Source organism: Gopherus evgoodei, chromosome 3, assembly GCF_007399415.2.
Source record: "Gopherus evgoodei ecotype Sinaloan lineage chromosome 3, rGopEvg1_v1.p, whole genome shotgun sequence".
Lineage (NCBI taxonomy): Eukaryota > Metazoa > Chordata > Testudines > Testudinidae > Gopherus > Gopherus evgoodei.
In genome coordinates, this window is record NC_044324.1 from 30,920,795 (window position 1) to 30,946,028 (window position 25,234).

General features: G+C 42.4%; 1 protein-coding gene across 1 annotated transcript; it reads left to right on the forward strand.

Annotated features, from left to right (window-relative positions):
- The first annotated feature begins 603 nt into the window (after positions 1 to 603).
- Positions 604 to 21,718, forward strand: LAPTM4A (lysosomal protein transmembrane 4 alpha). Its single transcript, XM_030555371.1, has 7 exons — positions 604 to 864; positions 10,977 to 11,097; positions 13,557 to 13,633; positions 13,717 to 13,839; positions 14,646 to 14,741; positions 17,688 to 17,786; positions 20,923 to 21,718. Exons 1-7 carry the CDS (start codon positions 760 to 762, stop codon positions 20,995 to 20,997), a joined length of 696 nt encoding a protein of 231 aa, XP_030411231.1. The 5' UTR covers positions 604 to 759; the 3' UTR covers positions 20,998 to 21,718.
- Positions 21,719 to 25,234: the final 3,516 nt, after the last annotated feature.

Here is a 25,234-nt window from a genome sequence, read left to right on the forward strand (position 1 = left end):
AATTAGCAGTTAATTGCTTATTTAATAAAATAAGGATCTTGGTTTTTGAAGGGGCCACCTTCAGCCTCTTTGGGAGACAGGAATTAGTGCTGCCCAGGCTCAGGCTGGTATTCCTCCCACGTGGTGGATGCCTGTGTGCACAGAAGCAGGCACCGCTGTGTACATGCAATCCCTTTGCTGGAACCAGGTGCTGGAGTTAAAGTCACCCCCCTCCCGTTCTATGCACAGGCGGCTCCAGACGCCCTGCACCAGCAACCTGAACCCTAGGTGCTCTCGCCCCGCCCCCTGCTCAGCTGAACCCCTCCCCGCCACAGAGCCCCGCCCCCTTCCTACGTGTTCTCCACCCCCTCCTACCCATACGAGCCCCTCCCCTTGCCTAGGGTTGTTCACCGTATGCAGATCTCCCCTTCCTGCGCGGTTGGGCCCCGCCCCTGCTAGCAAGGCCCGCCCCCTCCCTCCGTCAGAGCTCCTCTGCCGGCAGCTATCGGGAGCGCTGACCAACTTTCCCGGAGGCAGCTGATCCATATTACAGAGATGCTGTGCGACGATTGGCGGAGTCGCCTGCCAATCGCCTGTTGGTAACGCCCCCGCCCTCCTCCGCCTGGCTCCCTCGCCCCAGCTGTTCGCCGTTGATTGGCCAGAGCGGCTGTGATACGGCAGCGTTGCTGCGCTTCTCTCCGCTGGAGAGGGGGAAGGGGCTTGTCGATTGAGACCGCGAGCGAGCGGCCCGTGTGAGGAAAAGGCGCTGTTACCGCCGCTATGACGTTCAAGGGCAGCCGGGCCCGGGACCGTTTTTACAGCACCCGCTGCTGCGGCTGTTGCCATGTCCGTACTGGGACCATCATCCTGGGGACGTGGTACATGGTAAGAGGCTTCGCACCCCGCGGGGACAGAAAGGGGCTCCCTCAACCTCACTGCGCTTGCGTAAGGAAAGGGGGCGCCCTCTCGCACTACGCATGCGTAAGGAATTCGTCTGTTGCTGGGCGGGCAGGATCCCCGAGACATAGGCAGTAAAGCGCATGCGTGTTTGGGGCAGAGACGTGGGTCGCCCATGTGGCGCATGTGCGGTGGCTGTTGTCCTGTGTGCTACGGTTAGTCGTGTTGTGAAGCTGCATGAGCTCTTCCGGGGGGAGGGGGCTTGCTCCCCCCCGCCTTCCTCCGTCGGCCTCCGCTCCTCCCCCGCCTTGGAAGGGGCCTGTGTCCTCGCCCCTGCACTGGCTAGTCGCCGCCCAGCCCTTCCTGCGCGTCTCCCCAGGCTCTGGGCTGTGCGGCGCTCTGTGCACTACGGGACCGGAGTCGCTGCGAGCCAGCAGGGCCGTGTTCACATTCAGATCCCCCCTCCGGGACTCGCTGCTTGTGCGGGGCCCCGGGTTGTCGCTCTCCACAGACTGCAGGGACCTTCTGCTCCCCCACCGCTTTTCCTCAGTGCAGGAGAAACAAGTAGCACCGAGCTTGTTCTCTCATGTGGGCCTCTCCTGCTGCTCTCTGACTTGTTTTTAGGGCTTATCTGCACTACCGCGTTTTGTTGACAAGACTTATGTTGACATCCAAAAGTCGATAAAACAAAACTCGCCAAAGAGTGTTCACACTTGCTCCCTCCTCTGTCGACAGATCATGTCCACAGTGGGGATACCATTATCGGCAGGGTGAGCAATGCACAGTAGGTATGTATACCACAGTGCAGTGTTCAGTGGGCATCTTGGGATTCTCTCCAAGTTCTCCCACAGCCCCCTCAGCTTCCAAGAGCAGTATCCTGAGTAGCTCTGTGAGCTCTGCGTGCTGAGGAATGGCAAAGCAGCACAGCAGTCTGCCCCCCTGCAGCAGCAGTCTGCCTGCTGCTGTGTTCCTAGTGCAGTGCAAAACAGGAGCATTCCAATGATTTGCTCTTTGCTCCCCAAAGGGAGCAGCACACAGATACTTCCTGGAGCTTTGAAAAGGGAGGGGTGCATGCCTACAGGGGCAGCAGAGATCAAAACACTGAGCAGAGCAATCAGGGCAGGCATTGTGGGATACTGGTTCTGTCCCCACAACAGTCAGCAGTGTCTACACTGGCTCTTTTCCCCTCCCGTTATTGTCGACAAAAGTATCTTGTAGGGGTGGAAGTTTTTTGTTGCTCAAACTGGGCGTTTTTCACAGCAGGAGTCCTCTTGTAGTGTGCCATTTTTTGGCAACAAGTGTAGGTTTCCCAGGGCAGGGACCATTCTCCTCTGTGTCCTGAATAATGCTAGAAATGTTGTCGTACTGACCTCCCCAAGGTGGGTGGGGTCATGTCTTGCTGAGTAGGTAGAGGACGGTGACGACAAGATCTAGTTGCCTGAATGACTAGGATGTAACCTTTGAAAGCACAATAAGATTTTTAAAATGAATGTGTAGCATATAAACCACCTTGAAGAATTAGGTTTGAGATGGGTCCTGGAGGAGGGAGTGGATGCTTGGTGGACAGGGTCAGAACGGGAGTTCCAAAAAAGTCAGTATGAAAGAATATGCATAAGTGAGTGAAAGGAAAAGGACACTTTAGGATCGCGCCATGAGCAAACTATGATGAGTAAAGCAAGCATTGGAGACCAGGGAAGAAAACAAATGGAAAAGAGCAAACACATAAGAGACAGCTAAATTGTGAAGAGTTATGAAAGTTGTGCAAGAGGCTAAATTTATTCAGGAGGTGGTGGGGAGCTAGCAGTAAGATTTAGCTATTTCTTTTTAAAAGAGTGGCTAAAAGATTATAATACTGGACAGGTTAAATGCTTTTTGTCATCTTTTGCTATCAAAATGTAAATTTCCCCTGCTCCACTCAGCTAGTGGTGATATCACCCATTGCCCACTTGTTAAAGTTTTCAGAAAGCACCTTTCTGGTTACTCCATATTGCGCCTCATGCTTGGGAGAGGTTTCCCATAAAAATGCAAAACTAATGCATTATTCTCCTTTGCTCTGATGCTTACAGAAACTTGACAATGGTTTGGCTGTTGGTGTGTTGATATCACTGACTCTCATACTGATCAATGTTGCCTTATTGTTTTCTTCTACTCCATCTCTATCTGTTCTCTCAGTTTCTTTTACATAGATTGTGAGGGACTTGGGGCAGGAACTATCTTCCCCTCATGTGTTTCAACAAGGCTTAACACAGTGGGGTAATGGTCCATGACTACTGCTCTAACTTAATATTAGTGTAATACTGATAAAGCTCTGAAAATAGGTGCAGATTTTAAGAGAAAATGTGACAGAAAAGGCCACAGACAGATCTCTGGGGAAAACTGATGAAATCTAGGAGTGGAGGAGGAGTAGGAATAGATGCCAGTATATTCAGTCTACCATTTGTTTGCCCTTCCAAACAGTGTCTGGTGCTTTCGGTCAGACAGGTAGGACCTCTGCTCTGGATGTGGGTGGGATGGGGAAGGTGATGCAGTGTCCTGTATAAGACAGAGGTCTAAAAACACTACTATCAGTTAGTGCTAGGGCTAAAAAAACTAGTGTGAAGTGAGCTAAGTAGGGTTATGAAGTAACTACTAGTCTCCTGGGAGGTGCAGCCTGAGTCATTCCCCCAGCTTCTGGGCTGGGGGAGGAAATGGAAAGCAGAGTAGCCCAGAACTGTTGCTCAGTCCTCTGTATCATTCAGGCTGTGATTTCACTGGTCTCCTTGCAGGACAGGTGGGAAGAGCAGATAGTGGGTGGGGGTGAGAGAGCGGGGGGAGGGGACTATAAAGAGAAGTTTGGAGTACTAACAAAAATGTTGAGTGTGCAGAGAGAATGAGGAACTGAAAATGCGGGTGGTAGAACACAATATACAGACAGAAGGGCTAAAGTGGCAGTTGTCAAAATTGCTTCTTGGTGTACCTGTTTCTAGATTTCCTAATTTCTTAGAATTTCTCAGTTATTTTTTCAGAGTTTCTTTATCACTGGGTTTGGGGGTGGGGGGAAGTGTCAGTATGGTTCCACAGCTTGGGTCATCAGTAGAGTCTGGACCTTTAGATCCACATCACCTCTGGCACCTTAGCTAATGGAATAACTGACCGGAATAGTAGATTGTCATCCTCCGTGTGGACCAGCTAGTGGCTGGTCCAATCAACGTTTTGCTGGTGGGCTTAAAAGCTGTCTGCTGACAACATAGAGACCCAAGACTGCTTGGTTCTATTCCAGGTTGTGGAGAGAAGTATACTGTAGTGCAGTGGTTCTCAAACTTATTTGATTACGTCCCCCTTCTTTGTGTCTGTTGTAGTTTATGCTCTGGGTACCCGGTCAGCAGCTCTCTCTCTCTCTCTGGCCGCCCAGCTCTGAATGTGCCCGGTAAGTTTTTTTTGTTTTTTGTTTTTGTTTTTTTTCCCCTAAAGCTTCTCTCACCCACTCCCCTGAATACATTCTGTGCCCCCTAGTGTGAGATCCTCTGCTCTAGTGGTTATAATGCCTTCTGTCTCAGTTCCCTTAGGATGCCCCTCTCTGTTTGGTCCACCCCCTCCTCAACTCTTGCCTCTTCTCCCTCTACTCCCATCACACCTCAAATTTCCTTGAGGCTTGCAAAAAGTGCATCCATGCCAATAATGCAACATCTCTGCTTCAAAGACTAGAGCTGCTAAAGGTTCTCAGTGAAATGGCTGTAAGAACTATTTTTAACATTAGGCAAAACATTAGGTTTTCCTTACCTTGCTCTCAGAAATTGCTGAACCATTTTATCTGAAACTTCCCAAAAATTTCAGCTGAAGGCAGGTACATGGCATAGGGCAGGGGCTTGGGGTTCAGGAGGGAGTGTGGGCTCTGGGTTGGAGTTGAGTGGCTTGCAGTGTGTAGGGGGGCTCCAATCTGAGGCTGGGGTGGGAGTGTGGGGTTCAGGCTCTGGGAGTGGTGTTGGGGTGTGGGCTCCCACCAATCAGCAGTGCGTGGGGCTAAGGCAGGCTGCCTGCCTGTCCGCCCCAGCCCCACACTGCTCCCGGAAGGGGCCAATGTGCCCCTGTGGCCCCTGGCGGGGGGGAGGGGACAACGTGGCTCTGTGTACTGCTCCTTTCTGTAGGCACTGCCTCTGCAGCTTCCCTTGGCCACAGTTCCCTGTTCCTGGCCAATGGGAGTTTGCAGACAGGAGCAGTGTGCAGAGACTCCTGCCTCTCCTCCCCTAGGGCTGCAAGGGTGTGCTGGCCACTTCTGGGAGCAGCATGGGGCTGGGGCAGGCAGGTAGCCTGCCTTAGCCTTGCTGCGCTGCTGACTGGTGGGAGCTCGCACCCTGAACACCGTCTCAGAGCCAGTACCCCAAGCCCCCTCCTGCACCCCAGTGTGCTACCTTCACGGCAGCCCTGCTGCACCACTGAACTTCTAGTAGCCAGAGATCATGATCTCAATTGACTGGTCAGTCCTGGAGAACTCTCACAGTCGATCAACTGGTTGATGACCACTGTATTTCGTAGTCTGGGACCTAATCAGTGTGGCTCTTTGTCAAACACAGGTGATGCCTAAAAGCAGAATAAGTGAATGTTAAATACTCAAAACATTTGCTCTCAGAAGTCTAGTTCTAAAATTTATTTTTTTCTTCACTAGAAACTGGGGCCCAGATCCTCAAAGCTATTTAGGTTTCCAACTTTCATTGAAATCTGTGTAAATTGGAAGCCTAAATCCCTTTGGAGGATCTGGGCCTGAATTCTCCTATTCATCACCTAGATATTTAACAATGTCCAGGGACTTTCTTGGGAGATTTGTGATAATTTGAGTTTCAGGATCATTATAGTTCCTTTATAAATAGTTAACCGTTTGACAGCCAGGAGGCTCTTCCTTCTCTTCCCCCAAATGATCATAAGATGTAGCTTTAAAGCTCCTTCTTCCCACAGGCTTTTCTCACTATGCATGCAGCTTCCAGACACAGGAAACAAAGGTATTGTGTTGGTGGGATCAAGTCAGAGTTTATTCAACAAACTAAAAATAATGGCAACTCCCACTGAAACAATGCTATCTCCTTTTGGCAACAAACTATTGCGATTCAGTCACCCTCTAGTGAAGTCCAACATCCAATTGTTTAGTTGAACCTTCAGAAATGGAGAAGTTTAATTTTGTTCAGTAATGAGCAAATCTTAATGATTTATAGAAATAGGTTTTTTATTTAAAAACATGAGTTTTTTTTTTGTCTGAGATGCAGGGAAATAACCTAGGTTTTCCTCTTTTAAAAAAAAAAAAAAAGTATCCTTTTAAAAGTGAGGGGAGTGAAACTCTCCCCACCCCCCGGGAAAATAAGAATCCTCACTTTTCAACTTAGTTACTTAGCTATCATGGGGTAAATCTGATGCTTGGAGGAACCTAAAATTTAGGACTTTTGAGCGATGAAAGTGAAGTACTTGTCTGCTTAGGCACTGGAAACACTGGCCCAGGAGTGAGACAGTAGTATCCATTAATAAGTCTGCATTTGTCAAGGTGTCACATTATCCTTCCTTTCAGTATATGGAGAAACTGATTCCTCAAATATCAGTTTGTGGGAGCTGCTGCATTTTAATAGCTTCTGTTATCCACTGTATTCAGAGTAAAAAGAAATGTAGGTAACTTTTTTTTTCCTTGAGCTATGTATATGTGCAGACTATTTTATTTTGAGAGTGGTTGTTATCCTGAATATGTGTAAAGTGGAATACCACTTTTTAAAAACAAAACATCTTTTTGTTAAAGTATTGGGTATCATGAAATTAATTTGATTAAATCTTAATATAGCTCTGAACACAAAACTGAGCCTCTCTTTTTACTCCTTAGCAAGAATAGGGTAGGGAGGTTGCTGGGCATGCAAAAGTGTTTCCCTTGGCACCCACAAACTGAGGCAAGAGGGGTGGGGATAATACAATTGATGAGGTGGTTCTTCAGTTCTATAGATTCCGCATACATGTTGCCTGCAGTGGTCTTCTGGCTCCCTTCCCACCTAGAGCTAAAAATGTTCAGTTTAATAACCAAGTCCAAAGTGTGTAGACTCCATGGCTGAACATGTCTGTAGTCCAGAACATACGGTGACTCTGAAAACAATTTTGACCCTGCTGTTGTCATAGCTATTACAACTTCATCTTAACAGCAGCTACCATCCTTTCAGATGAGGAGGGTACAACTGGACTCTTCATTTGGAGTCATTAGTGTTTCTTAATTGAAAAGCTTTTGTTGAGAATTGTGCGTCATTTCTTTATCCAAGTAGATGTAGTTCACCCCTAGTCTGACATTTTAGGTAACAAGAAAATAGGGCTCGAAATCTAATCTGGGTGTCTTAACTGGCAGCACAAATAGAATCACCAGGCCAGACAGACCTTTTTAAAATATTATTTTTTGTGAGATGGATGGGTTATGACTTTTTAACAGAGTCCATATTACAAATGTCAGTCTTGATCAGAAATAAAATCCCTAAGACTTCATGCTCCCCATCTTTCACCCCCTCCTTGCATCATTTTGGGTGGACAAAATAAAACATAGCTACAATACTTACAATGCAGTTAATGAATTTTCACTGAAATGTTAGTACTTATCTGACTGCTTGTCTCAGTTGAGTGTTGTTTGGACACTGGAATCATGACTGTACAAACATATTTTGACCCTGCTTTTGTCATAGCTTTTGAATTCTAATGCACTAGAAATAAGCATCTGCATGAATGCAAATCTACTGAAGATTTACTTGAACTGTTGATAGATCTTTGGCTTAAAGTAGTAGATCATGGAAGCTGAGCTTTAATGCATTATAGTGAAGCTTTTTTTGTATTGCTAACCTAAGTGTTTTTTTAATTGACTCTTACATCTGCATGTAATCATTGCCAGTGTTTATCGTGTACATGGCTAGAGTTATATGAACCTTTGTGTGTTTTGTGAAGGTGGCGTTAAGGAGTTCTCAAAGCTAAAAAGCTAGTTTCCAGTATATAGCTATTCAGAGTGCAGACACCCTGATTATAAGATTTATAATCTCCTCTGTGATGGGTTGGATCACCAAACCACCCTGTGGAACTGCCAATTAATGTGCCAAGACTACATCTGCCCCTGCTTTCACTGCCAGCCTGGGACTCCAGCACCCTGTCTTGTTGAGCCAGACATGCCAGTCTGCGCCAACACAAACCCAGAGTCTGAATCGCGTACCCCAAAGCTGCAGGTTTAAGTGAAAGCAACTTACAGAAGTGTTCCTATCTTTAACACTCAGATGCCCAGCTCCCAAAGGGGTTTAAACCCCAAATCTGTTTTACCCTCTATAAAGCTTATAGAGGGTGAACAATTTATAAGTTTAACCTGTATAACACTGATACAGAGAGATGCATGGCTGTTTGCCCCCTCTTCCCCCCAGGTGTTAATGCATACTCTGGGTTAATTAATAAGTGAAAGGTGACTTTATTCATTACAGAAAGTAGGATTTAAGTGGTTCCATGTAGTAGCAGACAGATTTGCATGTTTTATTTTGCTTAGTAATTCACTTTGTTCTAAGTCTAATACAGTAATAACTGAATACAGATAAAATCTCACCCACAGATATTTCAATAAGTTTTTCACAGACTGAACACTTTTCTAGTCTGTGCACACAGTCCTTTCCCCTTATTCAGCCCTTGTTCCAGCTCGGGTGGTAGTTAGGGGATTTCTCATGATGGCTCCCACTTTTGTTCTGTTCCACCCACTTATATCTTTTGCATAAGGTGGGAATGCTCTGTCCCTCTGGGTTCCCACCCCCTCTTCTCAATGGAAAAGCAACAGGTTAAAGATGGATTCCAGTCCAGATGACATGATCACATGTCACTGTAAGACTTCATTACCCCCTTGCCAGCACGCACGTATACAGGAAGACTTAAAAGCAAAACAGAGCCATCTACAGACAATTCTCCTGGTCTATGGGAGCCATCAAGATTCCAAACCACCATTATTAGCCCACACTTTGCATAATTATAATAGGCCCTCAGTTGTATTTAATATTTCTAGTTTCAGATACAATCATACAAATAGGATGACCAAACATTCTTGTATTAGATTATAAGCTTTGTAATGATACCTTACAGGAGACGTTTTGCATGAAACATATTTCAGTTACATTATAGTCACACTGATTATGATTTTATGAAAATATGCTAAAGTGCAACATACCATCTTCTCCATATAAAGGGGTTAGATTGAGTGAAACTGACAGCATTGGCATTAGTGAGGAGATAAATAAGTGCAGAGATGCTTACGATGGGAGAGTAGAAAAGATGGGAAACATGAGAGAGAGCAATGAGAACACAGATGAGCAAAAGTACAGAAAGATGTAAAATGGGCAAACTATCCAGCACATGTACTGCATGTTAAGACTGAGGTGCCTTGGTAAGGTGCTTTCTGGGGGGGGGGGGGGAACATGCTTGTATCAAGCCTGATGCCACAATTGTAATTAATAAGCAGCAAGTTCCTCCCTCCCCCCCCACCAATAAAACAACAACCAATAGAATCAGAAAAAAAGTGAAACTGAGTATATACTTGAATAAAAAGTATTTGGCACTTGTAGTAAATGGTCTCTCTTTCCTGGGTTTGGTCTGTTTGTGGTAGTTCACTGTGTATGTGAAATCAGTGTTTCAACTGAACTCCTCCACCACCCCATCCCCCATAAAACTTAAGCAAATGCATTTTTAACTTTCAAAATGTGGAAAACAGAAGACTAATGGGTGTCTAACATTTAACAAGCACCTTCAGTTTCATAATGAGCTGTTCTGGTTACAAAAGACTTCAGTAATTGTGCATTAATCTGCTGCCATTGTATCAGACTCCTGGAGCTTGACCAGCAAACAAGGGAAAATCTGGTTTTAAGTATTTCAGTATATAGAAACTGCAAATCCACACTTTCCTCACTCCTAAAAATACATCCCAGTGGAGGCAGGTCTTTCTGAATAAGAAATGGGAAATGTCTGCAGGGTGAAGATACTGTTGTAAATTTTTGTCATCCAAGAACCATATTTCAGACTTTTTCTAGTTTACATTAGAGACAAATATCAGAAACTATAATAACTAATTACTAACATCTAATGCTGTTAGGTGCTCTTGCAAAATATCTTACTCTAGGCTAACCAGTTAACATGGATAGCTTTTTTTTTTTTTTTCTCTTTCCTGGTAGTTAAACTTTTAAAAAAAAAAAAAAAAAAACTGAGACCTAGTAATTCTAAACCACAATAATGACTTTAAATGAGAGATTCAGCAGGTTGCAGCAATAATGTAAGGAAAGCAAATGTTATCAAGCATTTGGGTGTACAACCACAAGGGTTTAACTCTGAAGTAGATCTAAACAAATCCTTCCGAATCTTGTGGGGAATGACTTCAGTTTTTTTAGATTTCTTTTTGCTATTTATCCCCTCTTGACCTCCTTTATATAGGGTCTGATCTGGTTCCCATTGAAATTAGGCTTTCTGTTGACTCACATGGAAAATGGGTTGGACCAGTGGTATCTAATTTCCCCTCCTCAAAGCCTCCCTTCAATAAGGCTACTAGCTTGGGTGGAAAAATACTTGTGCTGCTAAACGGCCTGCAGTTTAAATGAATAATAGGATGGTTGTAAATTACTCTTGTGCTATATCTAATTGTAACATTGTCCATTACGTGCGTTAAGTAGAAACACCTTTTTAAAAGGTATCTTATGGTGTCATGTTTTATACCTTCTTTCCTTTCCTGATTTTACTCTACTCTTTCCGATCAGCTCATGAGATGGATTTCTTCTTCCTTGCATTGTTTCCAAGTTCGATTCCCCCCTCCTTACTTCATTTAAAGTGGGAGGGTGTGAGGAGTCAAAGGCCTCTTTAAACAAAGTTGCACTGGCTGAAGTTAAGGGGTGACTCTTAAACCAAGACAGGAGTGTGCAACCCAGCTTTTTGTATCAGTTTAAACCAGTTTAAAATTACACCTTCGGTTGACTGTGTGCAGCTTTCCTGTGTAGACAAGGCCAAAGTTTGCTGTGTGTTCTCATCTGAAAAATGACTTCTGAAGCACATGTTAAATCTTTATCTGCCATATTGCAATTTATAAATAACTTAAGTAACTGCAATCTCTTTCTTAGGTGGTGAACTTGTTGATGGGCATCTTGCTGACTGTGGAAGTGACCCACCCTAATTCAGTGCCAACTGTTGACCTACAGTATGAAGTCATTGGTAATTACTATGTTTCTGAGAGAATGGCTGGTAGGTATCTGTCTTCAATGTGCCCAGATCATTACTTTTCAGAAACTAGTGAAAGTGTGTATTCTCCTAGTACAAAAACAAGGAGGCCTTTTGGCACCTTAGACTAACAAATTTATTTGGGCATAAGCTTTCGTGGCTAGAATCCACTTCATCAGATGCATGAAATGAAAAATACAGGAGCAGGTATAAATACGTGAAAGGATGGAGGTCGGCTTATACCCAAATTTTGTTAGTCTTAGGGTGCCACAAGGACTCTTTGTTGTTTTTGCTGATACAGACTAACATGGCTACCACTCTGAAACCTGTCTTCTAGTACAGTGGTTCTCAAACTTTTTGTACTGGAGACCCCTTTCACACAGCAGGTCTCTGAGTTTAACCCTCCCCTTTATATAATTTTTTTAAAATTTATATTTAATACTACTATAAATGCTGGCAGTGAAGCAGGGTTTGGAATGGAGGCTGACAGCTTGTGACCCCCCAAGGCATCCTGACCCTCAGTTTGAGAACCCCTGTAACCAAGCGCATCTTGTATTGCTGCTGTGTAATTTTACTTAAAGTCTCATCTGCCAAATGTGTGCGCATGTTTATCATAAGTCAGGGGCTATACTCTGCTGTGGCTTAAAAAAAAAAAAATCAGTGTTGTGAAGGCCTCTTACGTAAAACTTTCATACTGTGTTTTGACTTCATATCTCTCTAAATATAAACGACACTTGAAAGCAAATCTGTAGGGTAGATACTGCTGTTTTCTCTATCACTTTGTAGGTTGGCAGATACCTGTAGTCTTTTCAGTTAAACATTTGCTATCCTTGTCTTGATTATTTTTACCTACTGGTAACTTTAATTTGATTAAATTACATTGGAAACCAAATTAGCGGTCTCTTTTGCTGAATTTTGATTTCACTTATTCCAGAAAAAGTCCTTGACAATCCAGATCTGTTGCTCTTTTTCAGAAGCCAGCTATAGCTATTGTGCATGAGTCTGGATAACTTATGTAAGAACAAAATGTACTGAAAATAGAAGATTTGAGTAGCTTGGAATGCTAAGAACACTTAGTGAGTCTGTATCTATCTGCATCTTCTTTAAAGTAATCTTATTAGTTCTTTGACTGTGTCAAGAATGGAGTAGTACACAGGGAAAACTATTAAAAGAAAATTCATAGAAATAGTTTGATGCTATTTTTTTTTCAATTTTGAGAATTCCAGACCAAGAAAAATGGTGTATGTATTCTAAAGATGCAACCATTGAGCCAATATCAAGGCTTATGGCTCAATGATTGTACCTTTGTAGGTATTTATGACTGTATAATTTGCTTAACTGTAATATTATATAATCCAGTATTGGGTATATAGAGAATTGTATGGTGATTTTTAACGTGCCAGGTGCCTTACAAAAACAAGGAAGTCAGTCCTTGCCCCAAAGAGTTTACAGCTTGAATTCAGAATGATACAAAAAGTGAGGCTCAAAAACAGATCAAAGAGTAAAAGGTGAGGGTGACTATAAGACCACATAGTTACTCAGTAACACAGCCTGATGGTTTCATAACTTGTATTCTGCTAGCCCCCCCACCCCACTTTTTTTTTGGAAAGATGTGTTCTTGGGATTGAATGAGGTGAGGTAGATGAGGCAGTATCATGAGTATAAACCTGGGAGCCAAGGACTCTTGAGATCTGATCTTTTCTCTGAGCCCTTATGAGCTGACTTTGAGGTGCTGAGCACATGGAATTTCCATGTGAAGTCACATAAGGACCCCTTGTCTTAAATTCTTTGGGAAATATAGATGATCAACACTTCAGAAAAATAAGGCTTATCTTTCTGTTGCAGTCTCCTTTAAACTGGGTCAAATCAGTTTCTATCTCTGTGATCAAAATAAGAAAGTTTGTGACCAATAAAAGGATGAACATAACGTAGTTTGCAGATGGCAATTGCATTTGTCATCAATCTACATGACACAAAGAGAGAATCATCATTATTCAGACCCCCATTAATATCCTGAATAGTACCATATGGCTTTTGTTTGAATTTAAGCCTCTTCTGCTAGTTACTTGATAGAAGGTGCTATAGTTTATGGCATTCTGCTCTGTTAAAGAGCAATTTGCTTTCTATGGCTACGGATTGAATTGTGTGATCAAGCAACTTTAAAAGCAATAGATATGGTGGAAGTTGTCCTATTTTCATATGAACTATTTTGCTGTTGTGGATTGTTTTAATAAGACAATCAAATTAACTGTTTGGGTGAATGGTATGGAAGCTACTGTAATAGACTGCTGTTGCTTATTTGTAATGTGTAGCTATGGGTGCAAAAACAAAATGAAAACAGTTGGCTAAACTGATTATGGGGCGTGGCTAGCAGACAGGTAGATCTTGTGCGCTCAAATTGGAAATACTGAAATTATAAGTCTGTTAGAAGCTATCAAAACTGTAAGGTATTAATATAACTTCTGTTTCCCATTTTAATTCAGAAAATGCTTGTGTTCTCTTTGCCATCTCACTCCTCCTGTTCACGATAAGTGCAATGATGGTGTATGGAGCAATTGCTGTAAGTATAGAACTGAATGGCATGAATAAACTTGGCTAATGTGACTTTCAGATTAACAAACTCTATTATTTTTTTTTTTCCAGCACCGAGTGGGTTGGCTCATTCCATTCTTCTGTTACCAGCTCTTTAACTTTGTCCTCAGTTGCCTGGTTGCCATCAGTTCTCTTACTTACATGCCAAGAATCAAAGAGTATCTGGATGAGTTAGTAAGTGTCTAGTAAATTGGGTTAATATTTTACAGGTGACAGTCTTGGTTTTGATAATTGGGATTGTAACTAAGTTTTTTTTCCTAATACACTAGACAGTTTGACATTCCAGTCCAAGAGGATCAGTCACATTCAGGCATTAAATAAAGCACTAAGCTAATGACAAACTAGATTTGGTAGGTAGCATAGATTCAAGTGACTTAAATCATTAACTCCCTCAGGTCAGTTTTTAGATCTTTACAAGTGTATGCTTAACTTAATATAATGAGTTCCACTCAGATACAGGTCTGGCCTGGGGACTGGAGTTCTGAATCCAAAGAATTTGGCCTCTGTTATTTGTAGGAGATTGGGGAGCCACCCTTTCCACCTTCAACTTGCAGGCCAGCCTGGCACAAGCTCATTCTGGCCTAGTTTGCATAAATTTTGCATAAGTTCTCCTTCCATACTGCAAAAGATGTACTCTTCCTGAGTAGGATTGTGGGGTCAGCAGCTGCTTTTGAAGGTGGTCCATGGTGAATTGTGTTGCCATGGGATTGAAGAAAGGACTTGATGGCAATTTTGAAAGCACAAGACCTCTCTGCAGCTGACCCATTCCCTGGTGGTTCCCTTGCAGTCTGTCACTTCAGGATTGAGGTGGGACAAATATTATCCTTGGAGGAAGAGTGAGAATTTGAGACATTTCCTAGCTCTTTCATGTAAATAATCCATGAAGGGGAGATTTGGGCCCCTCAGTTTGAGCTAATCACCAGTGTGAATATAGCCTCAGATTTTGACTGTGTGATATCTGTGGATTTTTTTTTCTTTAGCCAGATTTCCCTTACAAAGATGACCTCCTTGCACTTGACTCAAGCTGTATTTTGTTCGTTGTCCTGGTGTTTTTTGCCTTATTTATCATCTTAAAGGTAAACGAGATACTTTGTATTTTAGTTGTTTAAATTACAAATGTTTAAACTTCAGAAGTTTGTGTATTGCTCTGTGGTTGCAAACATTCATAATTTGGATTAAGCATTTTGAACAATATTTTGAGGGTTTTTAACTTGAAGGATGACTTCAGTTTCATATTTGGCATAGTGAAATTGATACCTAAACTTCAATTGCTGTGCTTATTGGGAATAGTGCTGTAGAAAGAACAGGTTTTTTGTGTAGTGGGGGGCAGAAATAAACCTTCAAGCACAGTCTTTAAGTTTGCCTCCTTCTGCAGTAAAGCTCACAAGGAAGTGGTATAATTAGACAAAGCACTTTAAAAACAAAGCTAGTGCATAAACTTTACACAAGTGGGTGGGGGAGATGCTAGTTAATATTGTATATTGCATTCTGAAAAAATATTTTGTAGCCTTAAACAAAAGGGGTCCTGAATTTGATGAATTGGGCCTTCTCTATTCCCTCCCAACCCCTGTGCCCCTATATAAAGATGTGATTATGTACGTGGGGGAGATGCAAGTAGCAAAATTTTTTAAATGCCCTACTGTGTTTAAGAAAGAAACTGAATTAAGACTTTATGCTATAAAGGAATACTACTGTGGCTGGTACGCCTAAAATTAGAGCTGCCAGTTCATAGTCACGTGTTCTTCATGCCTGCTTTTTGTGAGCAGACAATGTAGATCTGAGTTTCCATATTTATGGAAATGTATGCTCTGACTCTGCCTACCTCTAAGAACTGTCTAGTTAGAGTAAAAGAACAGTAGGGCATGCATGTGCTCGCACCAGCTGATCAAACCCAGTCACCAGCAGTGTGGAGAGTCAGCAAGTTACAATTTTCTACTGCAGTCCTTGCTTTGGAACAAGGATGCAACCACATTTTAAAATCACTGAGTGGTGTGGGACGGGGTGGAACCAGAATTAGTCTCTTGAAGTCTTCTGGAAAGAAGTTGAAATAGCAAAGTTTTTTTTCTTAATTTTGTTAATGCCTTCTGTGAAATCCTATGCAGTAGAACCTCAGTTACTAAAACCTTGGGAATGGAGGTTGTTCATAACTCTGAACAAAATGTTGTTCTTTCAAAAGCTTACAACTGAACATTGACTTAATACTGCTTTGAAACTTTACTATGCAGAAGGAAACACAGTGCTTTTAACCATCTTAATTTAACTGAAACAAGAACAGAAACAGTTTCCTTACCTTGTCAAATGTTTTTAAGTTTACAGTTAATATGATACTGTACTGTATATTTGCTTTACTTCTCTCTTTCGCTGCTGCTGCCTGATTGCATACTTCCAAATGAAGTATGTGGCTGACCAGTGAGTTTGTAACTCTGTTGTTCATAACTCTGAGGTTCTGCTGTATTAGAATAAGTGGCAAGTGAAGGTTTTTTGAACAGAACAAAACAGATGGACATATGAACAATAGGGCACCAAACACTCATCATGTGTACATGCATGTAAATCTCAGTAAGCTTCAAAAGGGTATGTGTTGGTAGGCTATTAGGCCATAACTTCGCTAAACTGTTTGTCATTTTGCCTTCAGCCACCTGAACAGTGCACAGATAGAACCTACTCCAAGTTTGCATTATGTAGCTTTCTATCAGAATATAACTCATTAATTTCAAATGTGTTACTATTTCAAGTATGGTAGCACTTTGGAGCCCCAAGCATAGATCACTCTATCAGGCATTGTACTAACACCAAACAAAATGACAGTCCCTGCTCTGAGGTGGTTACAATTCAAGTTTGAATAAAGTAAAGCTAAGCCTTTTTTATTTTTATAATATATAATTTATAAAAATAAAAGTGGTGATTGAGCCACACACTAGAACTAAAAGGGCATCTGGCTTTCTGGAGATAAGAGAAGACTGGCTATCAAAGCTGCTGTTTTTTCTTTTCTCTTCCCCTCTCAGTTCTTAAACAGTATTGAGAGCCTAAAAGCAACTCCCAATTCAGGTCCCTAACAAAACTCTAGGTTCAAATCGATCCCTCAACATTTAGCAGTGTTGTAGATGCTCTGGGATGGGGAGACTGGGGGCTTCCTTTTTTAAGAAGACATTTTTGGTGCCCCCTTCTGTCTGCCTCATTCATCCGTGGGACCTACTTCCTAGGCTCCGGTCCCTGACAGAACAATTTCTCTTCTCCCTGGTCTTTCACAGCCTTGCTTCTTTCAGCCCTTTGCCTGGGCACTTGACTGACTTCTCTCAGCCCCAAACCCTTAATATCTTCTCTTTCATCGCTAGGATGTCATGATTAGCTATAGTCTCATCTCTGCCTCCTTCCATCACATGGTGGTGGGTTTTTTTGTGTGGATTTTTTGGTGGGTGTGTGTGTGTGTGGTTTTTTTTGGCGGGTGGGGGACAGGGTTGCCGGGAGAGAGGTGCCTCTCCCTCTGCTGCAGCAGGGTCAGGGCCAGGGGAGAGATGCCTGTCAAATGGCTGCAGCAGGTCTGGGGCTTGGGGAGTGGCATCTCTCCCTGACGCAGCCTTGAGCACCTGCACTGGGCTTAACTGGCAGCTGCATGGCCACATAGCTTAGAGGGAGCTGAGTCAGGGACCCATTGAAGAAATTACCTGTGAAGTACTTTTTACTACTGTGTTGCTCTTCCATGCAGTCTGTTTCCCTGAGTTGGTGTGCTAGCAACCAGGTGAAAGGAATTAACATTGTTCTCTGATGTGCTGGAGATGTTTGTTCTCTAGATGTACATGTAGGCATATACTGAAATAGTAACTTTTCAGTAGTTTTATTGATTAAGACCATGATTTGGGTGGGGACATTAATGTACAAGGCCAACTGGTTAAATACCTTGGGCCATATTCACTGCTGAGGGTAAAAAATTCCAATGACCTCAATAAGTTTGCACCTGCTTCTGTCAGTTCATTTTTAAAGCAAATTGATTTATTTATTAAAATATAACTCTCATCTCTCAGGCCTATCTAATTAACTGTGTATGGAACTGCTATAAATACATCAGCAACAGAAACTTGCCTGAGATAGCTGTGTATCCTGCATTTGAAGCTCCTCCACAGGTAAAGTCTCTTCCTTAGACAAAGGAACAGAAATTGACAGTATTTTAAAAATTGATTTAATGTCTGAATGTACCTCTAAAATTAAACTGTTACCCCTCAAGAGAACCAGTTTGAGTTACAGCTGCATTGGCTTCTGTCTCAGCCCCCATGGACTGTACATGAAAGAAATGAGTCAAATGAGGGAGAATGGAGTAAAAAGTGAATAAATGTTTGTTTAAATCAGATTGTTTAATGCCTCTGTTCAAGGTGATGGATATAAAGTAACACATGGAAGACCTTTTGAGTGCAGTATTTAAATTTGACAAGATTATTGATGATGAGGCAGGCAACAAATTATGTGTGAATGCTGCAGTTCTGTCTTAAAGAGTAATATACAGGGTTCTGCAAATGTGAATATTCCTCAGCGGAAAGATGCTTTTGGAACCCTAATTTCATGTTTCTGTGAGGCTGCTGGACAGTGCATCATGCATTTAATTTTCTGATCAGATGTCAGTCAGGAGGGATCAGATTTTATTTAAAATTCTGTAGAATTTTTGTGCAACTCTGCCTCAACTGCTCAGGTAAAACAAAGGACCACTATTGAATGGCAGCTTCCAGAAAGCCTGTAGCACCTGATTTTTTTTGGAAAACGTGTCAGTAGTACAACAGAGCTTCCTCTGCTTATTCATGTCCATACAAGGATAGCATTAATTTCTAGGTGGTCAGGATTTTACTCCCCTGTCCATTAACTGGACTCCATTTGGTCCTAACTCTTTGAGTTAGTAGCTATGGGACTTTAGACCACTAAGATCCAGGTGCACTAGCTGTCTGATCACAGATCCTTGTCTCTTCAGTGCTGGTCAGAAATTCTGTGTCTGTTCCAGTATGCACCATTAGAAGCAAATGGAGTAATAGGCACTAACTAGGGAGAACTTAGCAGCTCCTCCCTGCAATCTGAAGATGCTGAAGTTGGGAGGAGAAACACTCATCTGGTTACATATCAGTTGTTTCCATGTGAAGGTGTTCTCTGTCTGTACTTGCATGAACCCCACCACTATAGTACCTGAACATCTCAATGAAGCTCTTGTGGAAGTGTTGTGATCATTAGATCTAGTAGAGAAATAATTTAGGATTATTGGGAGCAGCAAATAAAAATTATTTAACATATTGTAGCTCTAGTTACAATGGGTACTGTATGACTCAGCTGCAGTACCAGTGATTTTCCAGACTAAATAGTTTATGGAACTACAAATAAGAGAAACAGTATCAGGACCCAAACTTCAGCCCCTCCTACTTGGTTATTAGTACATTTTTGTTGTGTGGGTCACCTATGAGAGTTCTGGGACACACTGTTCCTATAGTTCAAGAACCACTATCCCGTGCACATAGTAGCAGCATTCCACTAGCTTTGCAAGACTGGATGCTGCTAGTGGGCTGGATGATTGGACTATAAGGTGGATAGAAAGCTGGCTAGATCATCGGGCTCAATGGGTGGTGATCAACGGCTCCATGTCTAGTTGGCAGCCGGTTTCAAGTGGAGTGCCCCAAGGGTCGGTCCCGGGGCCAGTTTTGTTCAATATCTTCATTAATGATCTGGAGGATGGTGTGGACTGCACTCTCAGCAAGTTTGCAGATGACACTGAACTTGGAGGAGTGGTACATACGCTGGAGGGTAGGGATAGGATACAGAGGGACCTAGACAAATTAGGATTGGGCCAAAAGAAGCCTGATGAGGTTCAGCAAGGACAAGTGCAGAGTCCTGCACTTAGAATGGAAGAATCCCATGCACTGTTACAGACTAGGGACTGAGTGGCTAGAAAGCAGTTCTGCAGAAAAGGACCTAGGGGTTACAGTGGACAAGAAGCTGGATATGAGTCAACAGTGTGCCCTTGTTGCCAAGAAGGCTAATGGCATTCTGGGCTGTATAAGTAGGGGCATTGCCAGCAGATCGAGGGATGTGATCATTCCCCTCTATTCGATGTCAGTGAGGCCTCATCTGCAGTACTGTGTCCAGTTTTGGGCCCCACACTACAAGAAGGATGTGGAAAAATTGGTAAAGAGTCCAGCGGAGGGCAACAAAAATGATTAGGGGGCTGGAGCACATGACTTATGAGGAGAGGCTGAGGGAACTGGGATTGTTTAGTCTGCAGAAGAGAAGGGTGAGGGGGGATTTGAAGCTGCTTTCAACTACCTGGAAGGGGGTTCCAAAGAGGATGGATCTAGACTGGTCTCAGTGGTACCCGATGACAGAACAAGGAGTAATGGTCTCAAGTTGGAGTGGGGAAGGTTTAGGTTGGATATTAGGAAAAACTTTTTCACTCAGTGATGAAACACTGGAATGGGTTACCTAGGGAGGTGGTGGAATCTCCTTCCTTAGAGGTTTTTAAGGTCAGGCTTGACAAAGCCCTGGCTGGGATGATTTAGTTGGGGATTGGCCCTGCTTTGAGCAGGGGGTTGGACTAGATGACCTCCTGAGGTCCCTTCCAGTCCTGATGTTTTATGATTCTAGTGACAACTGGAGAAGCTAGTGATATGAAATTTATATTGGCATAGAGGGTGATGTGAATCCGTTCACAAAAGTGAACATACTTTCAGAGTCTAGAATGCAGTAGTTTCAGATACATCAATTAGTATTTCAGAGCCAAGAATGCAGATCAGCAACACCAAGCTGTGTTTGTTTTTATTTTGTGCTTCTGATAATCCTTTACATACACAACACCCAGGAAGCCCTCCCCCCAAAGTGGATCTAGCCTACTCTGTTTCTGCTAGAAAACAGATATAAACAATCTAACATAATTAAACACTCACAGAATTCAAAAATCTTATCAATTTGTTTTGACAGAAAATCTCCAACAAAACTTTTAAACAGAAATTCCTGTTTCGTGAGGTTTTTCTTGGGAGTATGGAAGGCAAAATTGTTTCCCCTACTAGCTCCTTTGCTGCTTACTAGTAAAGGATAAAAATGGAATAGAGATAATGGCTGAGATTTAGATTCAACAGAAGAATAAGCTGCTTTTGCAGCTTCTGGCATTACATTTGCTGTGAGTTTCACTCTAAAGTCTGCCTGGAATAGAGAATCAAGTTGATACGGCTTCTCCTAAATGATTCTGCAATCTGTTAACTTCACTGTTTTTGTGTCTTGGTTTTTTTCCCCTAGTATGTCCTGCCAACTTATGAAATGGCAGTGAAGATGCCTGAGAAGGAACCCCCACCTCCTTACATACCTGCCTGAACCAACTGTGCTTACATTAGTTAACATCTGTACCAACTTCTTGGGGTTTTTTGTCCTTTTTAATCTTGCAAAATTGCTTAAATATTCAGGGCTTTAGGAGCAAACCTTTCTGTTGAAGGATGTTTGATATAACTCTACTAAGCAAAACACATCTGGCAGTAATTTTTTTCCTGTTTGCTTTAGTTTTTGTTCTCTTTAATGGTCTTAAACATGTTTGTTTGCCTTAGGGTCTTGTACTGCGAACATTAGAACTACATGAGTGAAGTAGTTCATGTGACATCAATGGAACAACTCATATGAGTAAAGTTAGCCGCAGGCATACGTCTGCTCGGTTGGGCTTTTAATTTGTAGACTATTTTTTGTAAAGTAGTTCATAAAGACAATCTCATCTACCAGCAAAATGAGTTTTTGCCTTTCTTTAATAACTTTTGGGGGAAAGAGGTTGGGAGGGAGGTTTGACGGTGGTGTGTGTATACATATTTTTTTACTCTGCTCTTTTCTCACACTATTTTACCTTATTTTTGTTATCTATTGCCTTGAAACATTTTCAGGAAGAGTGAAGTTGGGACTAACGTTTGAAGTTTTATAACATGCTGTGAATGCAAGAAAAAATGCACAGAAATTACTTAAATGTGGGAGATGATGGTTGCATGCTTCTAATCTGTATATTTTCTCTATTTGTGATAAATGATACTTTAATAAATCTTTTAAGAAATGTTTACTAGTAGTCCTGACTGTGTGTTTAGGGTGGCATGGAGAGGAATTCCCAAACAAATCGCTTACTGATTTGGTAATGATCGAAGGAAATTTTGTATTATGTGCTCATTTGTAGGAGGTAAAACTTCAACAGAAAACATGGCTTACGAGAGAGAGGGGATATTAGTCATAAGAACAAAATTACCATGTAATAGAATTTACATTCTCCACAATCTCAACCTTCTGTATCTAGGAAAATGTGTGCAGCTTTCCAGTAAGCTGAAATGTAGAATAAGGAGAGATTCTTCCTGTGCTGCCCTCGCTTAAATTCCTCACATCCGCTTTGAGTTCATGGTCTCGTTCTTCCTCCCCTACCCTCCTTCTCTGAGAAGGATACAAAGTTTGAGATGCTTAGTCACATCCAAGATTGCACAACTTTGTCTTTGCATCCAGCTTGGCTCTCATTGCCTCCCGTTCCTCCTAACTTATACCTGTGCTCCCCCAAGTACGGCTAGATGTTTTAATTGCACCTAGTCCTCTTGGTTATAATGGCCTGGGTAGGACCTAACTAATCATGTACACAAACTGCCAAAAGGGAAACTAGTGGTACTGAGGATACGGTCATGTTCCAGTTTATATTGGAACTGATACAGCAAGCATGCCAGCAAATGTCTAGTTTTGAGCCCTCATATCAACATTTTGCATCTGTGCCAACTCTACTAAGTTAGTAGCAGTTACAGAACACCTATTTTTTTCCTAGTTATATTTCTGTGCCCCTCTGGATGTTGTTGTAAATATCCCCCAGTCTAACTAATGAACAACTTTGTTTCAATTCACTTTACACCTTTTCCCTTTTGGAGATGGTGATGAGATATCAAATGATTTCTGATGGAAATATTTTTCTTTTGTTTAATAGCACGCTCTCTATCTATATATAATAAACCATTTAACAATTGTGAGGAGAAAAAAGTTAAGGCTCCAGGTCTGGGATATAGCAAGAAACGTTTTACTTGGATAAACATTCTCAGTCAGTTCGTGGTGTTGTTGTTGTTGTTTTGTTTGTTTGATCAATCAGAGGAGCAGGCAGGAGAGCAAAAGCAACAAATCTAAGGCTTGTATGTTAACTAATAAGGATAAACCAGGCTTTCTGTTAACCACAGTTTCTGGAATAGAACCTGAATAAAAACACTTATCGTGGACATCCACAGTTCTTCAACAAAATTCACAACTGCTTTTTGTAAGGTCTAATCTGAAATCCGTCCCCAACCTAGGAAAGTGCATGGGACTCAATTTATCTATCTTAGCAGGATGCAGTACTGGGATTTGAACCAGGGGTTCCAGGGAATCTAGCTATTTCAATTTATAAAAGGCTAAGATCACTAAATCAACAGCTTCACCCCAAGTAGTAGGTCCTTCAGAAACCAGACAATATCTGTCTCTGAGGTAATATTGTACTAAAGAACATGGCTTCAGCTTATGAATAAGATTTATTGCAAATAGCTAACTTTTTTTTCAGGGTTACTAGTAGACATACAGCTTGCACCTTTAACTTCCTGTTAAAATAGATCTGACTGTGTACTGATGATCAGCACATGTAGCTTCCATTGAAGTCAGGCACTCAACTTGACACTTCACAGGACCAGACTCTACCTGTGTTAAGAGAAGCAGGTGCAGAGGTAAACTGGGTACCTCAGAGGTGTTGCAGACCTTAATTGTTTGAAGTTGCTTTGAGATCTCCAGATATGTTGCTGTAGTAGTTGTTCTTCAAACCTTTTTTCCATTTGGCCTAGAAAGGATTTTTGTTTTGTTTTGAAAATTGCAGTTGAGAGTGTAAATTGAGCTTGACAGAACTCTAGCTGCGAACTGTTGTCCTTAATTAATCACTAGATGTGTCCAAGAAGTTGCAAGTGTATCAGTATGAGTGGGAGCTTGTACTAGAACTACTATGGGTCACTTAAAAGCAATTGTTCTTAGTTGTGTCATAAGACATGCAAATTAAAACTAGCTAAGCACAACAGTTGCTTTAGTATTATTGGCCACATGTCAAAGACCTCCAGGAATGCATTGGTCTCACTAATAAAACTAGTGTCCCATGCAGGGGTCCTAGGTTATGGTCACTGCAACCATGTTATATACAAATAATTTAAAAAACGGCTGTATTTCAGTATGTACTATAAAGCTGTACAGTATATGCTGGTTTTTCAGTAACTTTTTATTCTCCATTTAAAAGTAAATACAGGAAAAAAATAAACCTCCATCTTGCATTGGATATATAATGTACAAAATTACATCATGGTTTTGTGGAGTGAAAATTAATACCTTAGGTATTAGTCCATTAAATCAGACTGTATTAAGTGTACAGTATCCAAAAGTAAAATTAAGATCAGCACACTGTTAGAAGCTTTTTATCTTGCATCTGTTGCAGACAGTATTTATATTAACTGATGCTGACTAGATGTTTCCACGCTCATTTTTATTATAGTCAATGAGACACTGTCCTTGATTTGGAGTTGTGGAAGATATGAATCATTGTATTTAGCAGTGTACTGATTTGTAGCATGGATCCTTAAAATATCAACATAGAAAACCACCAGTTTAATTGACATATTTAAAACATTGCCCCAATGTGACTGAATTATTAATCAGGATTGCAGGATAAGACACATGGAGTAAGAACTTAAAAATTCCATTTTAAAAGAAATACTTATGAACTTGACTCAGGGCACAATCTGTAAAATTACTTTTAAAATGCCTGTCTCCAAGGAATAGCTTTGTTCTTCTTCGAGTGATTGCTCATATCCATTCCAGTTAGGTGTACGCGCCGCGCGTGCACATTCGTCGGAAAACTTTTACCCTAGCAACTCAGTGGGCCGGCAGGTCGCCCCCTAGAGTGGCGCCACCATGGCGCTCCATATATACTCCTGCCGGCCCACCCGCTCCTCAGTTCCTTCTTACCGCCCGTGTCGGTCGTTGGAACAGTGGAGCGCGGCTTAGCTGACCTCCACTTCCCTAGCTACTCGTTTTCTCGTATATAATTATGCAGTTATAACCCTTTTATATATATATTTGTATGGTTATACGGGTTTTCTTTGCTAACATGGTTGGTTTAGTTAGCGGGGTTCAGGAAGTAGCCCCTTCCATGAGCCCAGTGCCGGAGCCATGCATGGCTCACGGGGTTTTAAAAGGGGCCCGGCCTGCCAGAAGCCGCGGCCGAAGAGAGATCTACATGACTCCTGTTTGAAGTGCCTCAGGGCAGATAAGTGCCCATTTGCAAGGCTTTTAAGCCGAGAACAAAAAGGTGCGCGACTTTCACTTACCCCTCCACCTTGGGCGCCGCGATATTCAAGCGGCGGGCAGAAGCGCCTCGGCACCGGACCCCGCCGGTACTACCAAGGCCTTTCGGCACCGACCGTCGCCGGCACCGATGTCGACTCGGCACCGCTCCCTTCCGAGGTCGAGAGAGTCTACGATTCCTGCTGGTGCCTGGCGGCTCCCCGGCACGCGCCGTGGTTGAGCCCCCTGCTCCCGCTGCTTCCGTGCC